The sequence below is a fragment of the Lactuca virosa genome, chromosome 9 (genome assembly GCF_052849685.1).
Source record: "Lactuca virosa cultivar CGN04683 chromosome 9, Lactuca_virosa_CGN04683_v6, whole genome shotgun sequence".
Taxonomy (NCBI): Eukaryota; Viridiplantae; Streptophyta; class Magnoliopsida; order Asterales; family Asteraceae; genus Lactuca; species Lactuca virosa.
The window spans coordinates 168821723-168844071 of record NC_136434.1 but is presented as its reverse complement, the minus strand read 5'-3'; the positions used below and the strand labels follow the sequence as shown (position 1 = coordinate 168844071).

Below are 22349 nucleotides of genomic sequence, written 5' to 3'. Positions count from 1 at the left end.
AATAAATAAAGTATATAAAAAAAGAAAATAAAAAATGTATATATTTTAAAAAAAACCGAAAATAAATAAAGTATACAAAAAACGAAAAAAATGGTTAAAAAACCATGTGGTGTAATTTTTTGCAAACCCCAGGGACCAAATTTAAACTTTTTAGGATTGATTTTGTAAAAAAGTTAACCATAAAACTCGTTAAGTGGGCTAAAGTGATAATTCTGCGATAAAGTTGTGATCATAGCAATAATAATAAAAATATTAGGGTTTTTTCCAATTACGCATTAAAAATTTAGGGCTTTTATAATATTAGTGTTTTTTGAAATGTAAAATTAATCGAAACAGTAAATATCATCTGTCTTTTTAACGAGACTTTAACCACCACACCTCATTTAAGAAAATCACTTTTTCACCGCTAATTCAAAGACCCATCGATAACATATCAATATGAACAAAAAAGAAAATCACTTTTTTTTTTTTTTTTTTAAAATCGAAATTAAGCATAGTGTGCTTTTTAGGACCATAGCAACAATACCATATACTCCCTTTAACGGCAAGAACTTTATCGAAATTAAGCATAGTGTGCTTTTTAGGACCATAGCAACAATACCATATACTCCCTTTAACGGCAAGAACTCTCGAAAAGTTTTGTTAATGCTTATTATTCTTTCAATATTTGGCAAATAAAAAGTTCAAATATAGAAAACACCCAAACACGAAATATATCCATCTATAGATCGAAATAACCATACTTTTTATAATAGCTCCACCCATCAGTCACCGGAAACCACCGCCGCTTGACATTTCAGACGAAACGGCTGAGAAATTCATCAACTGTAGTGTACTTAACATCAGGATAAAGTTCAGAAGCTTCAACCCCAAATGATGGTTTGATCTCAAAGTTTGTTTGATCGCCCTTCACAAAGATCGAGTGAGAGATCGACAATACCACGTTCAACGGAACCGGAGATTCTGCAGAATAATGAACAAATGAGTCATCGGGATTTGGAGATGATGATGATGAAGAAGAAGGTGTTTCAGGTAATGAACATAAAACAGAGTTACAGAGTTACAGTACCTTGTATGTTCTTCAAAACTTGTTCATCGGAAAGATAAACCCTCTCCAACGTTTTCCCGATCTTCTTCTCCCACAACGACACCAGCTCGTTAAATGAGTAAATATTACCAGGAGGCTTGATGTAAACGATTTTGTTCAGAGTTCTTGGGTCATCGACGGATTTAATGGTGTAAGTTCCAATGTCATGTTCCTCATTGAAAACCACTGCGATATATACAGATTATTAGAAAGTAGCTTGAAGAGAAAGAAAGAAATTGGTTTAATTTACCTTTTGCATTTCCGTCTCCTAAGATGACGACTTTATCCCTTGGTGGCGCGGTGGCTGCTGGCTGTGCTAATGTTGGGAGGAAATATCCAGCAAAACAATTGGAAGAGACGTAGGTATGCGGGATTCCTTCGGATTCAATGGCGCGGCGGATCTGCGCCTTGTTTGCAAAAGCTGATTTGGCTGGCTCCACGGCGTTTGTACGATCCACATCGTTTCCGAACTCCGATGGGTAAAATTTCTTTGTAATACAGGAACAATGGAAGAAGTTAGAAATCGTAGCAACATTTATCCCTGGTGAACTTTTTAACGGATTTGAATCTCCAAATATCCAAACGAAAACATATATGCCTTTTCATGGTGTGAATGCCATTTGAGAGTAAATTCAACTAAAATAATTCGATAATCAAACTTGAAAAGATTGAAATTATCTACAGACGGAGTAGATCTGTACTACAATCGAATGAAACGAACAATAAGAACGACCTACAGGCTGCAGAAATTGATTTCGTCTATAGATTTTCAATTACCTTCACGTTACCAGCTTCTTTAATGGCGGCAATGATTTTAACTTGATCACCGAGTTGTGTGTGACCTACCGTCGAGATCACCACATCTACCTGCTTTATCGCCTTCACCAAACTCGCGTGATCATACAAGTCTCCCTGCCAAAAGTATACACAATTATCAGGAATTTCTCTAAAAACATCAATTCGATCATTTTACAAACCTACAATTGGAAAAATTCTAGTTACTTAAAGAAGAACAATTATTACTGACAGTGATGAAAGTAACGCCGGATTTCTTAAACGATTCGACCAGGGAGGATTTGGCAGGGTTGGAGAGCGTGGATTCCCTCACGAGAAGGAAAGTAGGATGGCCGGACTTGGCACTGGCCTCGACGATGAATTTTCCGATGTAACCAGTTCCTCCGATGATCAAAATCTTACTCTTTTCCGCCATTTTGTTTCTTCGACAACGATTTCCAGGTGATCGGATACGATAGAAAAGGGAGCAATTGAGTTTAAGCATGCAAGTAGACTAGTAGAGTTTGGTAAGCGAGTAGTTATAGCGGATTGGGAAGCATGGTGATCGAGGCTCAAGAAGCATGAATTTATAGTTAGACCCTTTCTCTTTTGGATTATTACATATACATCCTTCTTTCTTAAAAGTGATTATGCCCATGAATATGTCCGGATTCATTTTTGATTACTTTAGGTGGAGCATCTCACTTTTTCTTTTCTTCTAGAAAATGGTTAGATTCACACCTCTAATAATATTTTGGGCTATATATTTGGATTTTTTCAATCAAGGGATTGAAGTATCTAAGAAACTATATACGAATAGTGAGATGCCATGAAGGTGACGTATTCTATAGAACAATGCTAACGCAATTAAGAGGTGTACATGTTTGAATGGTACAATTTAAGTTTCAAGATATCATGGTTTAGGTTGGCCGTAAACCATGTTTGAATGGTTTAAGTTTCAAGATATCATGGTCGAGAATTCGAAGACATGATTTAGGCGATGCTTGATATTAAGGCCGGACTTTTGGACCGGAACTGGTTATAACCGAATAAGGATGGTTTGGGCCGATTCCCGGTCACCACATATCCTCTGAACAGGTTATCGGATAAACCGGTACTGCGTATAAAAAAATCGGTTTTCAGACGGATTAATCAGAACCGGAAAATTGAAAAGTCAAGTTAGGATCGATTCTCTTCACTTGTGAAGTTAGTCGTGATCCTTGGACAAAAAGCAAATTGAGCAAATTCGTTCTTCCCTCATGTGGTCATCATGCGAGCAACGAAATAAAAAATTGCAACAATCGATCAAACTATTGTCGTGACTAACTAACTCGTGAGTACTTGACCTTCGGCTCCTTCAAGCAAGCAATCGATCAATTGTATCATCTCGGATTGTAGGGTCGATCCATTGACTTTCAATGCTCGGGACGATATACTAAATAAATGTCCTTATATATAAAAAAAGCGATAGCAAAATTGAAATAAATTTTTATAATCAAACTAAATCAAAGTTATGCAAACAAAAACATACAAAAAAATCATCCAAAAACATCCTTAATTTTATGATAATCAAGACTTTGTAGAAAGTGACTTTCGATACTCAATATTGTTAAGCCATTTAATCTTTCTTGACTCATGGTACTTCGAAAATATGATTTCAATAACTTCAATTTTGAAAAACTCCTTTCTGCAGTATCTATTGTAACCGGTACTGTCAGCAAAATCTTATATACTACCAACACATTAGGAAACATGTCCATTTTCTTTGTGAACTCCATAATTTGAATAGCCGTCCAAGGAAGTTCACATTTGTATGCTTCATCCGGCAACATTACCTGCAAAACTTGTAACTCAATAAATAAATCTCCTCCATCAATATCAAGTTCCTCAGCATCTGTCAAACTAGTTTCAAGTTTCATACAATATTTTTTTAATTCATCATCAAGTAAGGATTTTAACTTTGAACCATCAAACAAAAATCCAAAAATTGATTCAAAATGTTGCATTTGCTCAAATCTACTTTTCGATTGTGTAAGGGTCATATCCACTGGAACAATAAAATAATCCATTTTAAAATTTTCTTTAGAAGATTGTAGTTCTCTTTCAGTATTTAGAACTTCATCAAATTGTGTTTTTCTATAAGTAATACGTTTAATAGGAAATTCAGGTTTAACTCCAATACTAAGTGTTATTTCTTTAGCTTCATTAATAGCATAGTCAAGCCCATTTTCCCTATAATTTTCAAAATAATTAACTAACCCTGCTAAATTTTTTACCGCAACATCAAGAATTATTTCTTTGGATTGTAACTTTTTACTTACCAAAATAATTCTAAATAAAATATCATGCCATATTACTAAACTTAAAATAAATTCAAAACTAGAAAATTCACCATTTATTAATGATTCAGCATCTCTACAAACTTTTCCATAATCACTCACTTTAGCTAATTTTTTTTAAGCTTTTTTAATTTGAAAAAGTTGAGTTTTTATTGCTTTAACATTTTCACTGTGACTTTCCCAACGTGTTGCAGACAATGATTTAAGTGTTAGTTCATCTACATACTACAGTAAAACACTCCATTTTTTTGTAGAACTAGAAAAAACATTATATATCGTTTGACAAGTACCAAAAAAAGTTTTAGTTTTATGACAAGAATTTGCTATATCACACAAAACTAAATTAAGACTATGACATCCACAAGGCATATAAAAATCTCTTGAATTTATATCAAGAAATCTTTTTTGAACACCTTGATGTTGGCTGTAACACTCGGTTTCGGATTTGCCTCGTTGCTTGGGGCTGCGGACCAATCATCAGTTGTCATGGGGTTTAGGGCTTCGGGAAAGGAAGGATCTGGCCCATTTTAAATGTGGGTGTCAGGGTACGAGTGGTCCTAGTGTTCGATTGTGTCTTTAGAGGCCAATGGTATAATTGTAATCTGATGTCCCGACCTTTTATGGAGTTTGGGTTTTGTTTGGGAGGTTTTAAGGGTTGGGGGTATTGCTAGGAGCGTAGGGCTTCTCGCCACCTTTTCGTGGATATAAGTTTCGTTGGAAACGGACTTAGGATAAGTGAGTTATGGCATTTTGAAGTTATTGGCAGAATTGGCCCTTGGATGGAAAAGCTTGCATATCAGTCCCATGCACGCGAGGATGCATGCGTGTGTTGGCTGGGTAGGCCCAGCGTAAGCTGGGGTACTCCCATCGTATAAGGATAAATGGTCGCGGGTGGTTCATGAGTACGTCTGGCGTACTAAGGGGTACGTGGGGCGCACTCCCTTCAGACCAAAACCCTAAATTCAGGGTTCCTACCCTATATAAGCAACATTATACCACCCTTTTGGTCATTTTAAGTCGACCACCACCTCTTTTGTCGTTCATGAAACCCTAGAGTAACTTGGGTGAAGCTTGGAGCTTGGAAGAAGACTTTTGGTGGTTTGTGCAAGAAAAGAAGAAGGTAAAAGACTCAACTTTTAGGGAAAAGCTTAGAGATACAGTGTTAGCATTTTCATTTTGAGACTTCTGAGGTATAAAGTCTCTACCTTGGCTATTCATCATATAGAACTACTTTGGGTTGATTTTTGGGCATTTTAGTCCTTTTGCTTGGTCTTGGTGAGGTAAGTTTGTTTTAGGAGCTCAATCTAGTAGATCTAGACATTTTAAGGGTCCCTTATTCATAAAGGTGCAAGCTTTATGGAGTTTTTGAGTTCATGCATGAGTTAAGACCATCCATTAAGCTCTTTTGAGCTCTAGAGCCCATTAAGACATGCGTGCTAGTAAAGTTGCCAACTTTACTTGAAAAGTCACCCATAGGTATCATACTGGAGAGTTTGAGCAAGGGTTGAAGTGATTAAGTGCTTATTGAAGAAGTTTTGAGTCCAGGGGAGTACGCTGGGTGTACCCACCTGGTACGCTGCGCGTACTGGCCCAAAAGGGTGTATACTGGGCGTACCTGATGAGTACGCAGAGCGTACTCGGCCTGGTTGAGTCATCTTGTTTTGTTGACTTTTTGGGCTTTGGACCTTGGACCAGGGGTTAACTAGGGTTGATCATTCTGTATTTCATGCCTTTTTGGATATTGTGCCTTCTCGGGATAGGTCAATGATGGATTTGGGCCTATTTTGGGTAATTGGACCTTATTGGGCCTTGTGGTGCCATTCCGGGTTCGAGCTATCTTATGGGCTTGTATTGCATCGGGTTTTGTTGGGCTAGCTATGATTATGTGTTTTAGTTCAGAAAAAGTAAATGGGATTTAGGGAAAGGCCTATGGAAGGGTTTGGGCCCAATTTGGGAAATTAGGCTATTAGTGAGCTTTTGTAGATCTTGTGGGTTTGGGCTTGTTGGTTTTGGGCTTGGGCTTTAGTTGTGAGTCTTGTTGGGCCAGGGGTAAAATGGTCATTTTACCCCAAGTTTGGATTATGGCTCATGGTTTGGAACCCAAATGCTAATTGGGTGATATTTTGGTATTGATAGCTCGGGAAGGCGTCAGAGCAGCAGCTAGGGATTTCTTTCAGTAAGCTCCTGCATTCGAGGTGAGTCTCCCTTCGTAGAATGCGTGGGTCGAAGACATCAAGGCCGAACCACTTGTATGTTATAGTATGATGATTGTCTGTGTGATAATTGTCAGTTGTGCATGTATTACTTGATGCTTTATGTATGATATTATGTGGTAGTGGTAGGGGTGAAATATACCACGTATCAGGTCGATAAGACCGAAGGGGTAGGTCGGGCACCCAGATATGCCTGGCAGTATGATTATGTATGCTATTATGTGGTAGTGGTAGGGGTGAAATAGTTCCCGTAACCGGTTGAAAGAGACTGAATGGGTAGGCTAGCACCTTGATATGCTTGGCAGTTACCGGTTGAAAGAGACCGACGGGGTAGGTCAGCACCCTGATATGCTAGGCAGTTACCTGTTGAAAGAGACCGAAGGGGTAGGCCAGCACCTGGATATGCTCGACAGTATGTTATTGTATGGTATGTGGTATGATGAGGGAACTCACTAAGCTTCGTGCTTACGGTTTACAGTTTTGGTTTCAGGTACTTATTCTTCGAAAGGAAAGGAGCCGGCATGATCGCAGCGCATCACACTATGATTTCCGCATTATGAGATCTTTGGGAGTTGTACTCTGATATTACTTTTCTATGACGTGTTTTGGTTAATCGAAATACTGGTTTTTGATTTTGAAATGAGTTAACATTATTGATGTTTCAGACTATTGGTTTTTATAATTACTTATTTAAAAATGAAATTTTTGGCTCTAAATTTTGGGATGTTACAAGTTGGTATTAGAGCCTTGGTTTGAAGGATTCGGGCATGCTCTCGGGTGTGCCTGAACTCAAACTGAGGGTTTGGTGAAAATTTTTATAAAATAAACATCTAACTAAAAAGGAATTGATAATCAAGAAAGGGGTGTGATGTGTGCAATCGACCGAGCTCAAGTAAGTGGTTCCCAAAATACCAATACATGTTATTTATGATATATGTTATGATTATGTGAATTGCATGCTAAGTTAGGACTAAGGATATGGTCAGTATTATGTGATAGTAGAGATTCCTTTATATGCCTGATTGTATGAGCGTTAGAATTACATGCTAGTATTGATTTCAGATAAGTGGATAGAATGGCTTGATTAGAGTATGTTGGTTAGATTTTCCATTGCCTGAATGTTGATTGCTTTGTGATTTGTGGGATTCTTAATGATGTGGTTCAACTACTAAGTGAATATGTTAAGTCATATGTGGTACAAGTTAAATAATCTAAGAGTGATGGATTTGTACCTATTGCGCAACTCTCGTTTGAGTCCAACCATTCTAGGGTTGAGTCTTTTACTCAAAGGATTATCATATCTCTATTGCATGTGACTGTATTCATAACGTAGTTGGTCGACGTTGGTGAGAGTCCTTCAGCAGCTGAGGGTTGGGTGGGGTCGCGAACCTAGGAAATCCTAGGATGTGCTTCAGTGGGTTAGTGGAGCGGTTAAGTGAATCCTGAAACATTGATTGGTGGAAGTGACTTAGAGGATTTAGGAGGATTGCTGAGGAAAGTATGGATAGGTGTGGAAGGTAGTATTGGGCCCGTACTACTGAAAGCACAAGATCCATACTCGATTCGGTGAGAATCTTGGAGAATCTAAGAATCTTATGGAAGGAGGATTCTTGAGCATGTTTTGATTGTTGGTTGGACGTATTTCAGTTTGGAGATGACAACTCAGGGAGATGGTTATGATTATGGTTCTGGTTTTGGTTTTGGTTTTGGTTCTAGTTCGGGTTCCGGCTCAGGTGCAGGCGCTGAGCCGATCAGCGAGCAGATGCGGGAGTTCATCTCTTCAGAGATTACCCGCAATATTTTGGAGCAGACTCCTGTGATCTTTGGTTCAGTCAAGGAGGGGATTTTGAAGGTATTAGATAGTCGTCTCGGGGCCTTTCGGGCTGAGATTGTAGCAGGACAGCTGGGGGCTTATCTGGAGCCCGAAGCTTGTGGACATCTGGGATCCTTCTGGAAGGAGGATCCTATTGTTAAATTTTGTCATTTGGGATTAGAGGTGAGTTATGCACCATGTCTTCAGGAGATTCAACTACAGGATTGGATTGTCGCAGATGTTTCGTGAGCCCTCCGCGAGGAGTTACCCGACATCATTGGGTGTGTCACCGATAGAGTGGTCGCTTGGATCGAGAGGCAGACCTCAGCTATTCAGGCGGTTGATGAGGTGGTCAGGGTAACCCGAGAGTAGGAGATTGGTTTAGATAGTCAGTTGAGGAAGAGGAAGTGGACTTCTGGTTTGGCTCGACAATCTAGGCAGTTGGACGTTGCCATAGTTGGTGTCAGAGACCTGATGGGTCGAGATGGTTGCACAAGGGATGAGGGGACTCGGGAAGATGTGCGAAACAAGTCTAAGTGTGGCAGGTGCGGATAGAAGGGTCACAAATGCCAAAATTGCACTTTAGAAGTAGAGTTATGTCATCGTTGTCATCAACCTGGTCATGTCAGAACAAATTGCCCCCACTGAGTGGTTGGGGCAGCTCAGGTTTCATTATAGGTACTTCGGCAGGAAGGGGGATTCGAGGCTTCTTCAGATGAGTTTGCGGGTATGTATCTCTTGCTTCTTTTCAATCCTATCTGTATTTTGGGGTTGTTATCTTGCATCAGCTTGGGTAAGTGTATCCTTGGGTTTTTACCTCTGCTTGTGTTTGGGTCATATTTTCGAAGAATTTATATGCCAATTGCATGCCGTGAAGTGTTAGTGGTTAGTGAAAGGTTGTTTTCCCTTTTAGCGGTGTAAGTCCCCAATCTTGTTGTGTATCAATCAGATCCGTTTGATGGTGCGAAATCCCAATCAAACGGATGATGTCAGATCAAATAGAAGAGAAGGAGAATAAGAAGATGATGAATCTTGTATGTATTGATATGAATGAAGATCCGGATACAAGATTCACACACACTAACACACACTCTCTTTTCTCTCTCTGTAGAACACCTTCAAATGCACACACTTAAGCTCCTCTATTCTATGGCAATTATGCACTCCTCACCCTATATATAGTAGACATGGGCCGTGAATGGGTTTACGGCTGTAAACCTGTTTACGGCCGTAAACACTGACTGTAAACACATATATGGCCGTAAACACTGAGCTGTTTACGGTTGTAGACATAAAAATACATTTTCCTAGAAAAGCAAAGTATAAACCATATTTTTGACCCAACAATCTCCCCCTTGGTTTATAACTTTCTTTTCTTAATTGACCCAACAAGCTCCCCCTAAAAAGTAGCTGGCTTTTCTTGTCAATCTTCATCGAGAGCTTGGCTTCAGCATTAATCTTCAAATTCTTCACAACTTCAAGATGAACTTGATGAATCTTCAATGAACGACTTCATCTTGAGCAGTTGGGCATTTCTTCAGAATTTGACATTGAACGCACATTGGGCGAGGAGGCTTCTTGTACAGATTCTTGAAAGATAGCACTTTCATCTTGAGAATCTTCAGAGAGAACAAATCTTCTGGATCACTTCAGCAGGTTCAAGATAGCAGCAGACTGATTAAGGAGGCTTCAATGCAATCTGTCACATAATCTTCAAGTACAGCTTCACCTTGCTACTGGGGTTGAAGGATTGAATGTTGAAAGAATAATCTTCATTTCTTGCTCCTTCGAATGAGAATTCTTCGATGCTCACGGATGAACCCTTGGCTCAGAAATCTCGATACAGTCTCCATGAGTCTCATCTACACCTGAATTCACTTTTCAAGACAAAACAAAACTAAAAGAAACTTAGCACACAATATTTTTGGGTTTTTCATATTTCCTGAAAAAAAATAAAACAGAAACAAAAATATTTTTGGATTTTTGATTTTCTTGAGCAAGAAATAAAACAGAATATAACACTATTTTTAGATTTTTAATTAATTTTTTTTTGTTTGGTTTTCAAAATATTTAAGTTTCCCCTAATATTTAAATTAGAAGAAAACTATGAACAAATTTAACAAAAATAAAAATGATATCTAACTTTAAGAGTGATTTGGGATCAAAGTTTTTAGACAGCCTTTATCTGTTTATCAGTACCTCTCCCTTCATGAATAGATCTGGTCAATCGCCGGTATTGTGGTCCACTTAAACACGAGAGATTGTGACAGAATTAGGACATACTATAAGTGACAAGACAATGTGATCCTATGTTCCTAGATAATATTCCTAAAGGACCATTCAGCCGACGACGACCAAAGATATTGTTGTCCACCTAAATTGAGCAGTGAGATCTACAGACAACCTAGTGATTGTTCAATTTTAAATGTACTAGAACATGTTTCCCGCTTCCTGACATACCCCAATAATCAGGAACTTCCAAAGTACTCCTTACTTTAGGCGAGCAGACAATTATTATGAGAGAAGTCAGATTTAGAATGCATATGCTATACACCGAGGTCGGATCTCTTCCAATCTCGCAGAGGGTGAAACATATGACTAACCAGATTTAGAGGGATTGAGAAGTAGAATGGTGCATATGCTGTGTACCAGGTCGGATGGTTAATCACGCAAAGGAGACATCATATGGCTAACAGGCAGGAAAAATTGCATAGATAGAAGATGCATAGAAATAGAGTTGCATATGTTGCAGTCCAGGTCGGATGTATTTCAATCACGCAGAGGAGGCAACATATGACTAACAGAAAGAAAGCAAGAAAATAATTTCCTACAGACCTACTTTATCAGAATTCCCCAGTCGCCCCATCAATACCGGAATTAAGGACAAAGTCCGTACATCGAGGAAGAGTTAAACCACGGTTCTAGATACAGATTATTTTAGTGTGACCGGTGGATTATCATGTATATCTCCCTGCTCAACCTATCTGAGCGTCGTATTGTCAGGCTAAATGGATCTATCTAGGTCAAGATTTTTCAAGTCTCTAGATTCATTAAGTTCATTAATGCCTAGTCAAGTCCATTTTAATCTCTCGTTCCTACCAGCGCATCGAACACAGAGCCTAGACAATTCAGATTCAGTCCCTTACACAGATTCAGATTGCCTGTTATCACATGATTATATCACTTCCCATCACATCACCTGCAAGCACATTCCATAACCAACATATTTTTGAATTTTCTGATTTTCTAATGTTTTTGGATTTTTTAAAATTTTCTAATTTTTGTTTTGTTTTTATTTCTCCCCCTAAATTTGTGCATAGAAGAGAAACGAAAGTAAATGCGCAAATTTAAACTATCCTAAAACAAAAATTAGTCTTTAAAGTGAATCAGCTTAAGAAAAACTCAGGAGCATCGAGAAGAAAACTCAAACCGTAAGTCACCGATTGAATTTGCATCCAGAAGGTCTGAGAACAACACGCGTAATCTCAGAACAGATCCGAAAATTCTTCATGTCATTAAGCACTAAACCCATGTGTGATCCCTTCTTTTTTTCCTTTCCCGCAAAGGACACATACTCCCAAACAAAGTTATGAATGTTGTACAGTTGAGAGATGTCCCCTATCATGTGCCTGGAACAGCCACTACCAACAACCCGAAGTCTGATGATATGCCTCCATAGCTGCTTCGACACAGAGCGGGATCAGTTGGTCTTTGGAACCCAGTCCATTTTGAAACTGGGTTGACCTTTTTCATCCTTGCACGATACTCTCTCCCATGACATATCCTGTTTATCACAAACAGAAGATGAAGAAATATTAGAATCGTTATAAGTTTTGGGAGAGTGAGCCTTTGGAACCCATTTGTAGTTGGGTTTAACCCATTTCTTTTTCGATCTGATGGGTGGCTCAGTACTTGCTTTTGATCTTGATGTCGGCCGTTGAGATGACTTTGACCTAACCGGTCTTTGTTTCACTGGAGCATCTCTTGGATTGGGCTTCTTGGCCGACATTCCCTTCTTGCCTTTGGGATTCGGATTCTTGGCCTTGTGGGTTTGATTCTTGGCCTTTTGCGCGTTCCAGTCACCATTGTCTAAACGTGACCTTGAGGGGTTTCTTTTGGAGTATCTCCCTCTTGGCGCGTTCTGCCACCCTTGTGCATCGTAGGGAACATATGCGCGATTAGGACAATTTCTGGCAATGTGTCCAGGTGTTCCACAGTGAAAACATGTCTTTTTCTTCACCGTGAAGTTGTTTCTTCCTGCCCCTGGTGGCGTATCCTTGCCTTGTCTCTTATTGTTCCCACAAGCACAATTACAACAGGCACTCTGTTTCACTGGAATTGGTGGCCTGTATTTCTCAACAGCAGGTTGATCAGAAGCAGCTGAGTTCGTAGCAACAGATTCAGAGCTCAAGGAGGTGTTGGTTTGTTCAATGGTGTTCTCCTTGTTCTCATCCTCTGCTACTTTACCTGCACATGAAGTAGATGTGCTAGAAACAGGAACATCAGTATTTTCAAACAAATCATCAAATATGTCAAAAAAAATTAATTCAGCAGGAGCAAATGCAGAAGTATCACAAAAAACATTGTCATTTTTAACATCGGAAACAAAAGGTTTTTCATTTGAAACAAAAACATTAGGTTCAGACTCAGTTTTGTTATCAGAAACAGATCCTTCAACTTCGTGCTTTGACTGATCTAAGGATTGATCTGCAGGGGAAGTAGAAACGTTAGTATTTTCAACATTAATAAATCCTCCTGAAACAAAATCAGATGGCTTGCTATAAACCATGAATGGTTCGTTGGCAATCTCCTCTTTAGACAAAGGTTAATACTGATATGTATGATTAAAAGGAGGAGGTACATTATCGTATCCTAAACCCTTTTGCTGGTTTCGTTTGAACTGCAGACAATGGTCAATCATGTTGGCAACTACCTCGCTTGATACATCAAATCTTTTAAAATCAAAATTTGCAGATTCAAATTGTCCTTTTAATGTATCAAGCTCAGCAATTAACTCATCATTCTGTCTCTTGATATAATCATAATGTTCACATTTGTTACTGTAGTCTTCCTGAATTCTCTTAAAGTCCTTTATTTTTGTTTCTAACTGGGCCTTTAGGGGTTTTTGTCCTTTTCTAAGTTGATAACCCTCATATCTAAGATCCTCTACTTCTCTTTTTAATAAATCAATTTGAACCCGAAGAAATTTAATCGTATCTTCACAAGATGGAGTACATGAAACTTCATTGACCGGAATGTTTGCGGAACTCATTGTTTTTCCACACTTCAAAGCGTCAAGTTCTTCAATTACAGTAGCAAGACTAAGACGATTGAGATCTTTTGTCTTCTTGATGACATCCACGTTCATATCCCACGACTTTGGAAGTGCATTCAGCAGCTTTTTATTTATCTCAGATTTAGTCAAGAAAATCCCAGCTATACTCATCTCAGTAGTAAGTGTAGTAAATTGCTGCAACTAAGCTTCCAGGGTTTCTCCAGGGATATAGTTGAACATGTTGAATTTTTGTCTTAACATATCCTGACTCTCTTTCATGTCTTCATTTCCCTTGTTGACCTCAAAAGCCATTAAAAACACAACTAGAAGCCAAAATCAAACTTAAAAGTCAAACCCTTTGACTATAAACCTGAAAAGTCAAATTTAAAAAGTCAAACTTGAAAAGTCAAACTTAAAAGTCAAACCAAAAAGCTAAATTTGAAAATTTAAAAGTTAAATGAGAAAGTCAAAGTTTAAAATCAAAGGTCAAATTTTTTTAAAAGTCAAAGTCAAAATTTTAAGTAAAAAGTCAAAAATAAAAGTCAAAATTTAAAAGCTAAAATTTTTGGTTAAAAATGGATTTTGAAAATAAAGGAAATTGATTTTTGGGCTGAAAATGACAAAATTGCGAAATTATGAACCGAGAAAGACGCCTTATGAATTAAATGTGAGAGGAGTGACACAAGGAATCAGCTAGTCGAGTTGGGTAACGCGCTAAGTTTATGAACCAGAGGTCCCGGGTTCGATACCCGGCACCCTCAATTTCGTTTCAGTTTTTTTTAATTAAGATGCTGTGCGAACTTCGTATCCTATGCGAGGCTGAGAAGCGATGCGAGGACGAGGTGTGAGGATGCTGCTGACCGTAAACGAGATCGAACACGTGCGAGCCGTAAACTCTGAGGGCCGTAATCTGGACCGCAAAGTCAGGCGACCGCAAACTCCGGGAAACCCTAGCCGTAAACGCCGCTGCCGCCGCCGACCGTAAACTCTGGCGACCGTAAACTCTTCGCAGATTACGTGAAAAACAGCGTTTTTCACCTCTTTTTGCTCCAAAACTCGATCGAAAACTCGTTTTTATCAAAAACGCGAAGAACAAACCCCCCTTATTTTTTAGAGATCTATCTAAAAACGCAGGAATCCTTCAAAAATAAGATCAAATAAGCTCCAGATCTGACAAAAATGATTGATACAATCCAAGCTCTGATACCAATTGTAAGTCCCCAATCTTGTTGTGTATCAATCAGATCTGTTTGATGGTGCGGAATCCCAATCAAACGGATGATGCCAGATCAAATAGAAGAGAAGGAGAAGAAGAAGATGATGAATCTTGTATGTATTGATATGAATGAAGATCCGGATACAAGATTCACACACACTAACACACACTCTCTTTTCTCTCTCTGTAGAACACCTTCAAATGCACACACTTAAGCTCCTCTATTCTATGGAAAGTATGCACTCCTCACCCTATATATAGTAGACATGGGCCGTGAATGGGTTTACGGTTGTAAACCTGTTTACGGGCGTAAACACCGACCGTAAACACATATATGGCCGTAAACACTGAGCTGTTTACGGTCCTAGACATAAAAATACATTTTCCTAGAAAAGCAAAGTATAAACCATATTTTTGACCCAAAAAGCAGGTTTGGAGTGTTCAGTGTTATCTTGGTATATGGTCGAGATCGGTTCAGAGGCATTATGTGGAAGGTCTGCGGTCAGGGTTCATTGGGTTGGTTGTCCATTATCGTCAGGATTCGGTGATTTCAGCCATTGTGCTTGGGTTGGTTTTTGGAAACGCCAAGGGAAGTGGTCTATTATTGAAGTTTTGCTCTGAGCATCAGTTAATTGGACTTCAAGATTTGAGTGTAGTATCATTTCAAGGCATTTGGAGTTACCAGTATTGTTGGGATTCAAAAAGTGTTCATCTAGTCTTCAGGGGTTGTATGGTATTTTAAGTTTTGCTAGTAATGGATCGCTAGCACTGGTAAGCGCAGGTTGTCAACCGTTTGATTATTAGAGAGTAAGAAGGATTGGGAATCCTTCAATTCTCACGTGTCGTGAAGACTTACTCGAATCCAAGTGAGGGGAGAATCGATCAGGTATTCAGGAGCAGAAATAGGTGTGAAACTAGGATGAGTTTCGCATCCCCGTCAGGGAGGAAGGCGGTCGAGTGGCCGTCTAGATTGATGATTGTGTGAGTTGGGAGTTCGGAAAACTTTCCAACATTTGGTTCGTGCCTTTTTCTTGGCATCAGATAGCAGTCTTTGGGGACCCAGGTTGGGGTTCTAATCATAATTAAAGTTCAATTGGGAGTGGGTCAAGCGCGTGTTAGAATATGGATAGTGTTCGGATAAATAGATTAGCAGTACGGCAGTGGGCAGCGGATGTGGCAGCGCGAAAGTGTTGTAAGACTGCGGGGTAGCCGTAGCATTCACTAGTTAGCAGTTATCGTGGAAGTGTTGTAAGACTGTGGGGGTAGCCGTAGCATTCACTAGTGTTCATTTAGTGTGGAAGTGTTGTAAGACTGCGGGGTAGCCGTAGCATTCACTAGTTAGCAGTTAGCGTGGAATTGTTGTAAGTGATGGGTTTTGAGCATTCTAACACTCCTATGGTGTACATGCAACCCTAGAAACCTTGGATCTATGTTTGACTAAGATACATGCAAATAATTATTTTTCCAAGGTTCTTATCCTAACTAGCATGGCATGGGGTACTTGAATCAAATAAAAATAGTAGAATTACTTACCTTGTAGTAGTAGTTGATTGCTTGGAGTTTGAGAGCCTAGCACCAATAATGTGGATGCCTCAAATGGAAGTCACAAATCACCACAAACTTGGAAACTTGAGAGAATAGTCACAAACTTCTTGAAATCGGCCCTCTTAGTTTACACACATCAACTAGTGTTATTTCAAGAACCAAAGCCTCCTTTATATAGTGTGGTGGATTAGGGTTACATCCATGTAAACCCTAATACCCATGTCTTTTCATTTCCATGAGATCTATGGGTTAAAGCTCCATGGAGTATCCATGGACTTTCCATGCAAGCATAGCCCATTCCAAATAAGCATTAGCCCACACTATATAAATACAAGAGCCCATATTTAATTAGTCATACTTTTGATCTCTAAATTAATTCTAGATTAATTATAGATCAACACTAATTAAATAATATGAATTTATATTAATATATTAGAACTTATAATATATTAATAAATCATAACTTATACTATTCTCAAAAGATTATCCGTAAATTGTTCGGGTGAAGTGCAACCCAAATGGACCATGTCGGGTCGGGTCAAGTACATACCAAATATAGTTATGGACTTAGACACTATCTCCAACAGTCTCCCACTTGGATAAGTCTAATAACTATAGTTGCAAGTATGACTTTAGGAACCGATCAGCAATCGTAGCTCTTAAAACTCTGTTGAACTATGAAGCGCCATTTTAGATAAGTGATCATATAATCCTCTGTTCTAGATATCAGCCGGACAAATACATGGAACATGGTCTTGCTTATTGTCCAGCATTTGTTTCCCGATTTCCGATTTGTTTGACATAGAACTTAACTGAACACATCAATTTAGTTCTGACCGGGCCCGGTACATAGGTCAAAACAAAATCATCGAGGGGCCCAGATATCGCTTCTAATTCTAGAAGAAACAGATAAACTTCGACTCATATGTTTGCTCTACTACTTGTTGAATTACACACAAAAGCACGGTTTATAACATCGAGTTACCAATGCGTTTTCTTGCAATCAATGCATAACCAACTCATAAGCAAGAAATCATATCTCTAGGTTTGAAGACTTATATGATATTACCGTCTCACGATCACTCGAGATAAATTCCATGAAGTGATACAAGTGAGCGTGGGTTGAATCCAGTACTCAGAACTTATGAGCACTCATGAGTGTTGTAGCCCCACTTTGTCTAACATCTTAGACCTCTACAAGCCAACCCATGACAGTCTTGATTCATATCTACTTCCAACATATGACCGACTGTGGAGAGTTTGAATAATATGATATAAACCATAACATAATTATTCTGGAAGTCAAAACATGCAAAAAGAAATAATAGTAAACGATTGACAAGAGATAGCAACACTTTACTCATAAATAATAGCTTTTATTTATCATCAAATGTCAATTACATTTTACAAATTTCAAGATTATCTAACTACTAAAACTAATATCATCCTTCAGCCCTATGCTCCGAGCATGCTGGAGATGCTTAGCCCGAGTCAGTCCCTTCGTGAGGGGATCTGCTGGGTTCTCATCCGATGATACCCTCTTTGCCACGAGGATTCCTTCTTCTATTCGATGTCTGATGAAGTGATATTTTCTGTCAATGTGTCTGGATCTCCCATGATCTCTTGGTTCCTTGGCTAAGGCAATCGCACTATTGCTGTCACAGAAAATCTCCATTGGCTCCTTTATAGCTGGTACAACTCCAAGGTCTCCGATGAAGTTCTTTAGCCATATAGCCTCCTTTGCTGCCTCGCTTGCTGCTATATACTCTGATTCACAAGTGGAATCAGCCACTGTCTCCTGCTTGGAACTTTTCCAAGTAATTGCCCCTCCGTTTAGAGTAAAGACCCAGCCCGACTGAGAGCGGAAATTATCCCTGTCAGTCTGAAAGCTAGCATCATTGTACCCTACAACTCTCAAGTCCTCACTGCCACCGAGGGTAAGGACCCAGTCCTTAGTCCTCCGTAGGTACTTGAGGATATTCTTTACCGCAGTCCAGTGTGCCTTGCCAGGGTTCCCCTGATACCTGCTAACCATGCTCAAAGCAAAGGCTACATTAGGTCGAGTACACGTCATAGCATACATGATCGATCCTACAGCTGAAGCATAAGGTATTCGACTCATTTCTGCTATCTCAGCCTCAGTACTAGGGCTTTGTGTCTTACTCAATCTGGCGTTACTCTGGATGGGTAACTCTCCTTTCTTGGAGTTATGCATGTTGAACCTTTTCAACACTTTGTCCACATAGGTGCTTTGACTAAGTCCAATTAGTCTTTTACTCCTGTTTCTCAAAATCCTTATCCCTAGGATATAGGCAGCTTCTCCAAGGTCCTTCATAGTGAAACACTTCCCATGCCAGGACTTTACTTCCTGCAGGGTTGGGATGTCATTTCCTATGAGTAGTATGTCATCCACATATAGTACCAAAAAGCTGACTATACTCCCACTAGCCTTGATATAGACACAAGATTCATCTTCACTCCTTGAAAAGCCAAATTCTTTGACTTTCTCATCAAAGCAAAGATTCCATCTGCGAGGTGCCTGTTTTAATCCATAAATGGATTTCTCGAGCTTACACACTCTACTGGGGTACTCTGTACTGACAAAACCCTCTGGCTGAACCATGTAAACATCTTCAGCCAACTTTCCATTAAGGAAAGCGGTTTTGACATCCATTTGCCATATTTCATAATCATGAAATGCAGCAATGGCTAACAGAACCCTAATAGACTTAATCTTGGCCACTGGTGAAAAGGTCTCATCATAATCAACTCCCGGAGTTTGAAAATAACCCTTTGCAACCAGTCGTGCCTTATAAGTGTGTACATTACCATCCATGTCGGTCTTCTTCTTGAAGATCCATTTGCACCCAACTATCTTACGATCAGGTACATTGTCAACCAAGTTCCAAACTTGATTGTCATACATGGACTGTATCTCGCTATCCATAGCCTCTTTCCATTTAGCAGCCTCAGGGCCTGCCATAGCTTCTGTGTAGCTGTTAGGCTCATCCAGATTTACCAGTGTGTTATCACTGATAAGTGTCTCACCTTCTGCAGTAATATGAAAACCATAATAATGCTCAGGTGCATTCCTAACTCTGGTGGAACGCCTCAGAGGTATAGATTCTTCAGTCGGCTCAACAGGAGTTTCCTCCTCAGGTTGAGGGCTAGGGTTTGAGGTTCCTTCACCACTTGACTCTTGAATTTCCTCAAGGTCAATTTTCCTCCCACTGTCTCCCTGGCTCATGAATTCTCTCTCTCGAAAGAATCCTCTTCTTGCTACAAAGACCACATTATCACTGGGTCTGTAGAAGATGTAACCAAAGGATTTCTGTGGGTAGCCGATGAAAATACACGTTTCGCTTCGGGGTTCGAGCTTATCGTGAGTCTCACGTCTCACGAAAGCCTCGCAATCCCAAATCTTGATGTGGTCTAGATTGGGAACTTTTCCAGTCCACACCTCGTGAGGTGTTTTGGCAACCTTCTTTGTAGGGACTAGATTAAGGATATGGGCGGCAGTCTCTAAGGCATACCCCCAAAATGAGATTGGTAGCGAAGCTCGACTCATCATGGAACGAACCATGTCCAACAAGGTCCGATTGCGCCTCTCAGCTACACCATTCAACTGTGGTGTCCTAGGAGGTGTCAATTGTGAGACAATCCCACATTCCTTAAGATAGTCAAGGAACTCAGTACTAAGATACTCACCACCACGATCGGATCGAAGCATCTTAATGTTCCTGCCCAACTGATTCTCCACTTCTTGCATAAACTCTTTGAATTTCTCAAAGGTTTCTGACTTATGCTTGATTAGGTAGACATATCCATATCTACTAAAATCATCAGTAAAAGTCACATAGAACCGATTAGCATCTCTTGTGGCGGTTCTGAAGGGTCCACACACATCCGTGTGTATGAGGTCCAACAAACCTTCACCCCTAGCACAAGTGCCAGTAAAAGGTAACTTTGTTATTTTACCAAGCAAACAAGATTCACAACTATCATCTGACTTTAGGTCAAATGACTCCAAGACTCCATCCTTTTGGAGTTGGCCTATGCGTTTCTTGCTTACATGTCCAAGACGACAATGCCATAAGGATGCTTTATCTAAGCTAGTGGAAGAGTTAATACACAATACATTATTTCCTAGATTATCTACAACAGATACAGTTTCATACACGCCGTCACAAGGTAATGCTTTAAAATAAAGAACATTATTAAAGAAAGCATCAATACTACCATTATTATTATCAAAATAAAAGGTAAAACCTTGTTTATACAATGCATGAAAGGAAATAACATTTCTTGCCATTTCTGGCGAATAATAACGTTTATTCAAATCTAATGTAAACCCGCTATTTAGCACTAAGGAATAAACTCCTATCTTGGTGACAGGTGAAGCTTTCCTGTTTCCCATGATCAAGTTTATCTTTCCCTGCTCCACATTCTCACTTCTTTTTAGTCCCTGCAAATCACAACATATGTGAATACCACAACCTGTATCAAGGACCCAAGACTTAGAATGAGGTGAGTTATTAGACAATATAGTGTATATACCTGCATGGTTGGGTTTTACTTTCCCATCCTTCAAATCTTGCTGGTACTTTGGGCAGTTTCGCTTCCAGTGCGACTTTTCATGGCAATAGAAGCATTCAGCCTCATTAGGGTTAGCAAAAGGAGTGACAAAACCTTTATTGGTTTTGCTTGAAGAGGAGCCTTCAAGGGTCTTACCCTTGGTACCCTTAGAAGGGTTCTTTCTCTTCTTCCCTCTGCCATGCCCGATTGCCAAGACATTGGCCGCAGTTGGAGTAGGAGTAGGAGTTGTAACAACCAACTTACCCTTTAGACCACTTTCGGCGGTCTTCAAGAGTCCTTGAAGTTTGCTGAGGGTGTCTTCTTCCTTGTTCATGTGATATGTCATGCGGAATTGATCATAACACGATGACAAGGAGTGCAAAATGATGTCTATTGCTAACTCCTCAGGGAAGTTCACATTCAACTTCAGTAAACGGTCCACATACCTTTGCATTTTCTGCATGTGGCCCGTGATGGGTTCACCATCCTTCATTCGGTTTGTTATCATGGAGGAGATTATTTCATATCGCTCTTGACGAGCACTTTGATGGTAGCGGTCCATCAAGTCCTGGTGCATCTCAAAAGGATAATAGTCCTCATAGGACTTTTGGAGCTCGGCTGTCATGGTGGCCATCATGATGCATGCCACTTTTGTAGCATCTCTTTCATGTACCTCATATTCAGCAAGCTCTTCAGGAGTAGCAGTTGGCTCGGGTACCTTCAGCTCCTTGTCGAGAACATATTCTTTGTTCTCATACCGAGTGACCATCCTGATGTTTCTGATCCAATCTGTAAAGTTGGACCCATCAAAGATGACTCTCCCACAAAGATTCATGAGAGAGAAGGAGCTAGTAGGGTTTGAGCCAGAAGCATTGTTATTGGAAGACATCTGAAAAGAAGAGGGAATAGATTAGATTAGATTAGATATAGAGATATAGAGATAGTCCTTAACAAAAGACCCAAATGTAATATTAAGGCTAGGACCCAACACAATATTTTATAACTTAGAAGAGGGATGCCATAATCTAAGCTATAAGATATTTGAAGGTAGGTGAATGACGATTCACCAATTTCCACCATGAAAAACAAAATATTTAATTAGGTTTTAATTGGTTTAGAAACTCCTAGATTCTTTGAGATTCATTGAACTTTCTTCAATGACATGTTTCAATCTCGAGTGTGCCCTTCAAGTTTTGTGACTGGGATGCCGAGGATCACAAAACAAGGTGTGAAGTAACCATGCAAATTACTTGGTACCCTTAATGTATTACCCCTCAATCGATGTGCCGGTTAACCACACACGCTCCGTCGATACTATGATAAACATTAAGTCACCCTTTACCTACCTTGTTAAGTTCAAGTTAGTGTGCCGGTTAACCACACACACTCCACTAACGACTTAAACAAAGTGTAAAGTGTAATTTCATGGATTAGCACCTTATTCACATTTTCCTAAAATAACTAAGATTGGGAATTCAATAAAGTTTAGTAATTTTAGTATTATCATTATAC

The 22349-nt window shown here is 39.5% G+C and overlaps 2 protein-coding genes across 2 annotated transcripts; both read right to left on the bottom strand.

Moving 5' to 3' along the window:
- Positions 1-627: 627 nt before the first annotated feature.
- LOC145136772 (eugenol synthase 1-like) lies at positions 628-2434 on the bottom strand. Its single transcript, XM_079070886.1, has 5 exons — positions 2115-2434; positions 1865-1999; positions 1338-1575; positions 1070-1273; positions 628-963 (listed from the first exon to the last, which is right to left on the bottom strand). The coding sequence occupies exons 1-5, from the start codon at positions 2364-2366 to the stop codon at positions 797-799; spliced, it is 996 nt and encodes a 331-aa protein (XP_078927012.1). The 5' UTR covers positions 2367-2434; the 3' UTR covers positions 628-796.
- A 965-nt stretch (positions 2435-3399) lies between these two features.
- LOC145139996 (uncharacterized) lies at positions 3400-4208 on the bottom strand. The gene is made up of 2 exons (XM_079073625.1): positions 4183-4208; positions 3400-4093 (listed from the first exon to the last, which is right to left on the bottom strand). Exons 1-2 carry the CDS (start codon positions 4206-4208, stop codon positions 3400-3402), a joined length of 720 nt encoding a protein of 239 aa, XP_078929751.1.
- Between the last annotated feature and the right edge of the window lie 18141 nt (positions 4209-22349).

What these genes read in the sequence shown, in the direction of transcription:
- LOC145136772 (XM_079070886.1), bottom strand. Translation starts at nt 2,366, where the DNA reads ATGCTTAAACTCAATTGCTCCCTTTTCTATCGTATCCGATCACCTGGA. An exon ending in CCGGCGTTACTTTCATCACT is followed by an intron (nt 2,000 to 2,114) that starts GTCAGTAATAAT and finishes TACTTTTGGCAG; the next exon opens with GGAGACTTGTATGATCACGC. An exon ending in AAGAAGCTGGTAACGTGAAG is followed by an intron (nt 1,576 to 1,864) that starts GTAATTGAAAAT and finishes TGTATTACAAAG; the next exon opens with AAATTTTACCCATCGGAGTT.
- LOC145139996 (XM_079073625.1), bottom strand. Translation starts at nt 4,208, where the DNA reads ATGATATTTTATTTAGAATTATTTTG. An exon ending in TTTTATTTAGAATTATTTTG is followed by an intron (nt 4,094 to 4,182) that starts GTAAGTAAAAAG and finishes TGAAAATTATAG; the next exon opens with GGAAAATGGGCTTGACTATG.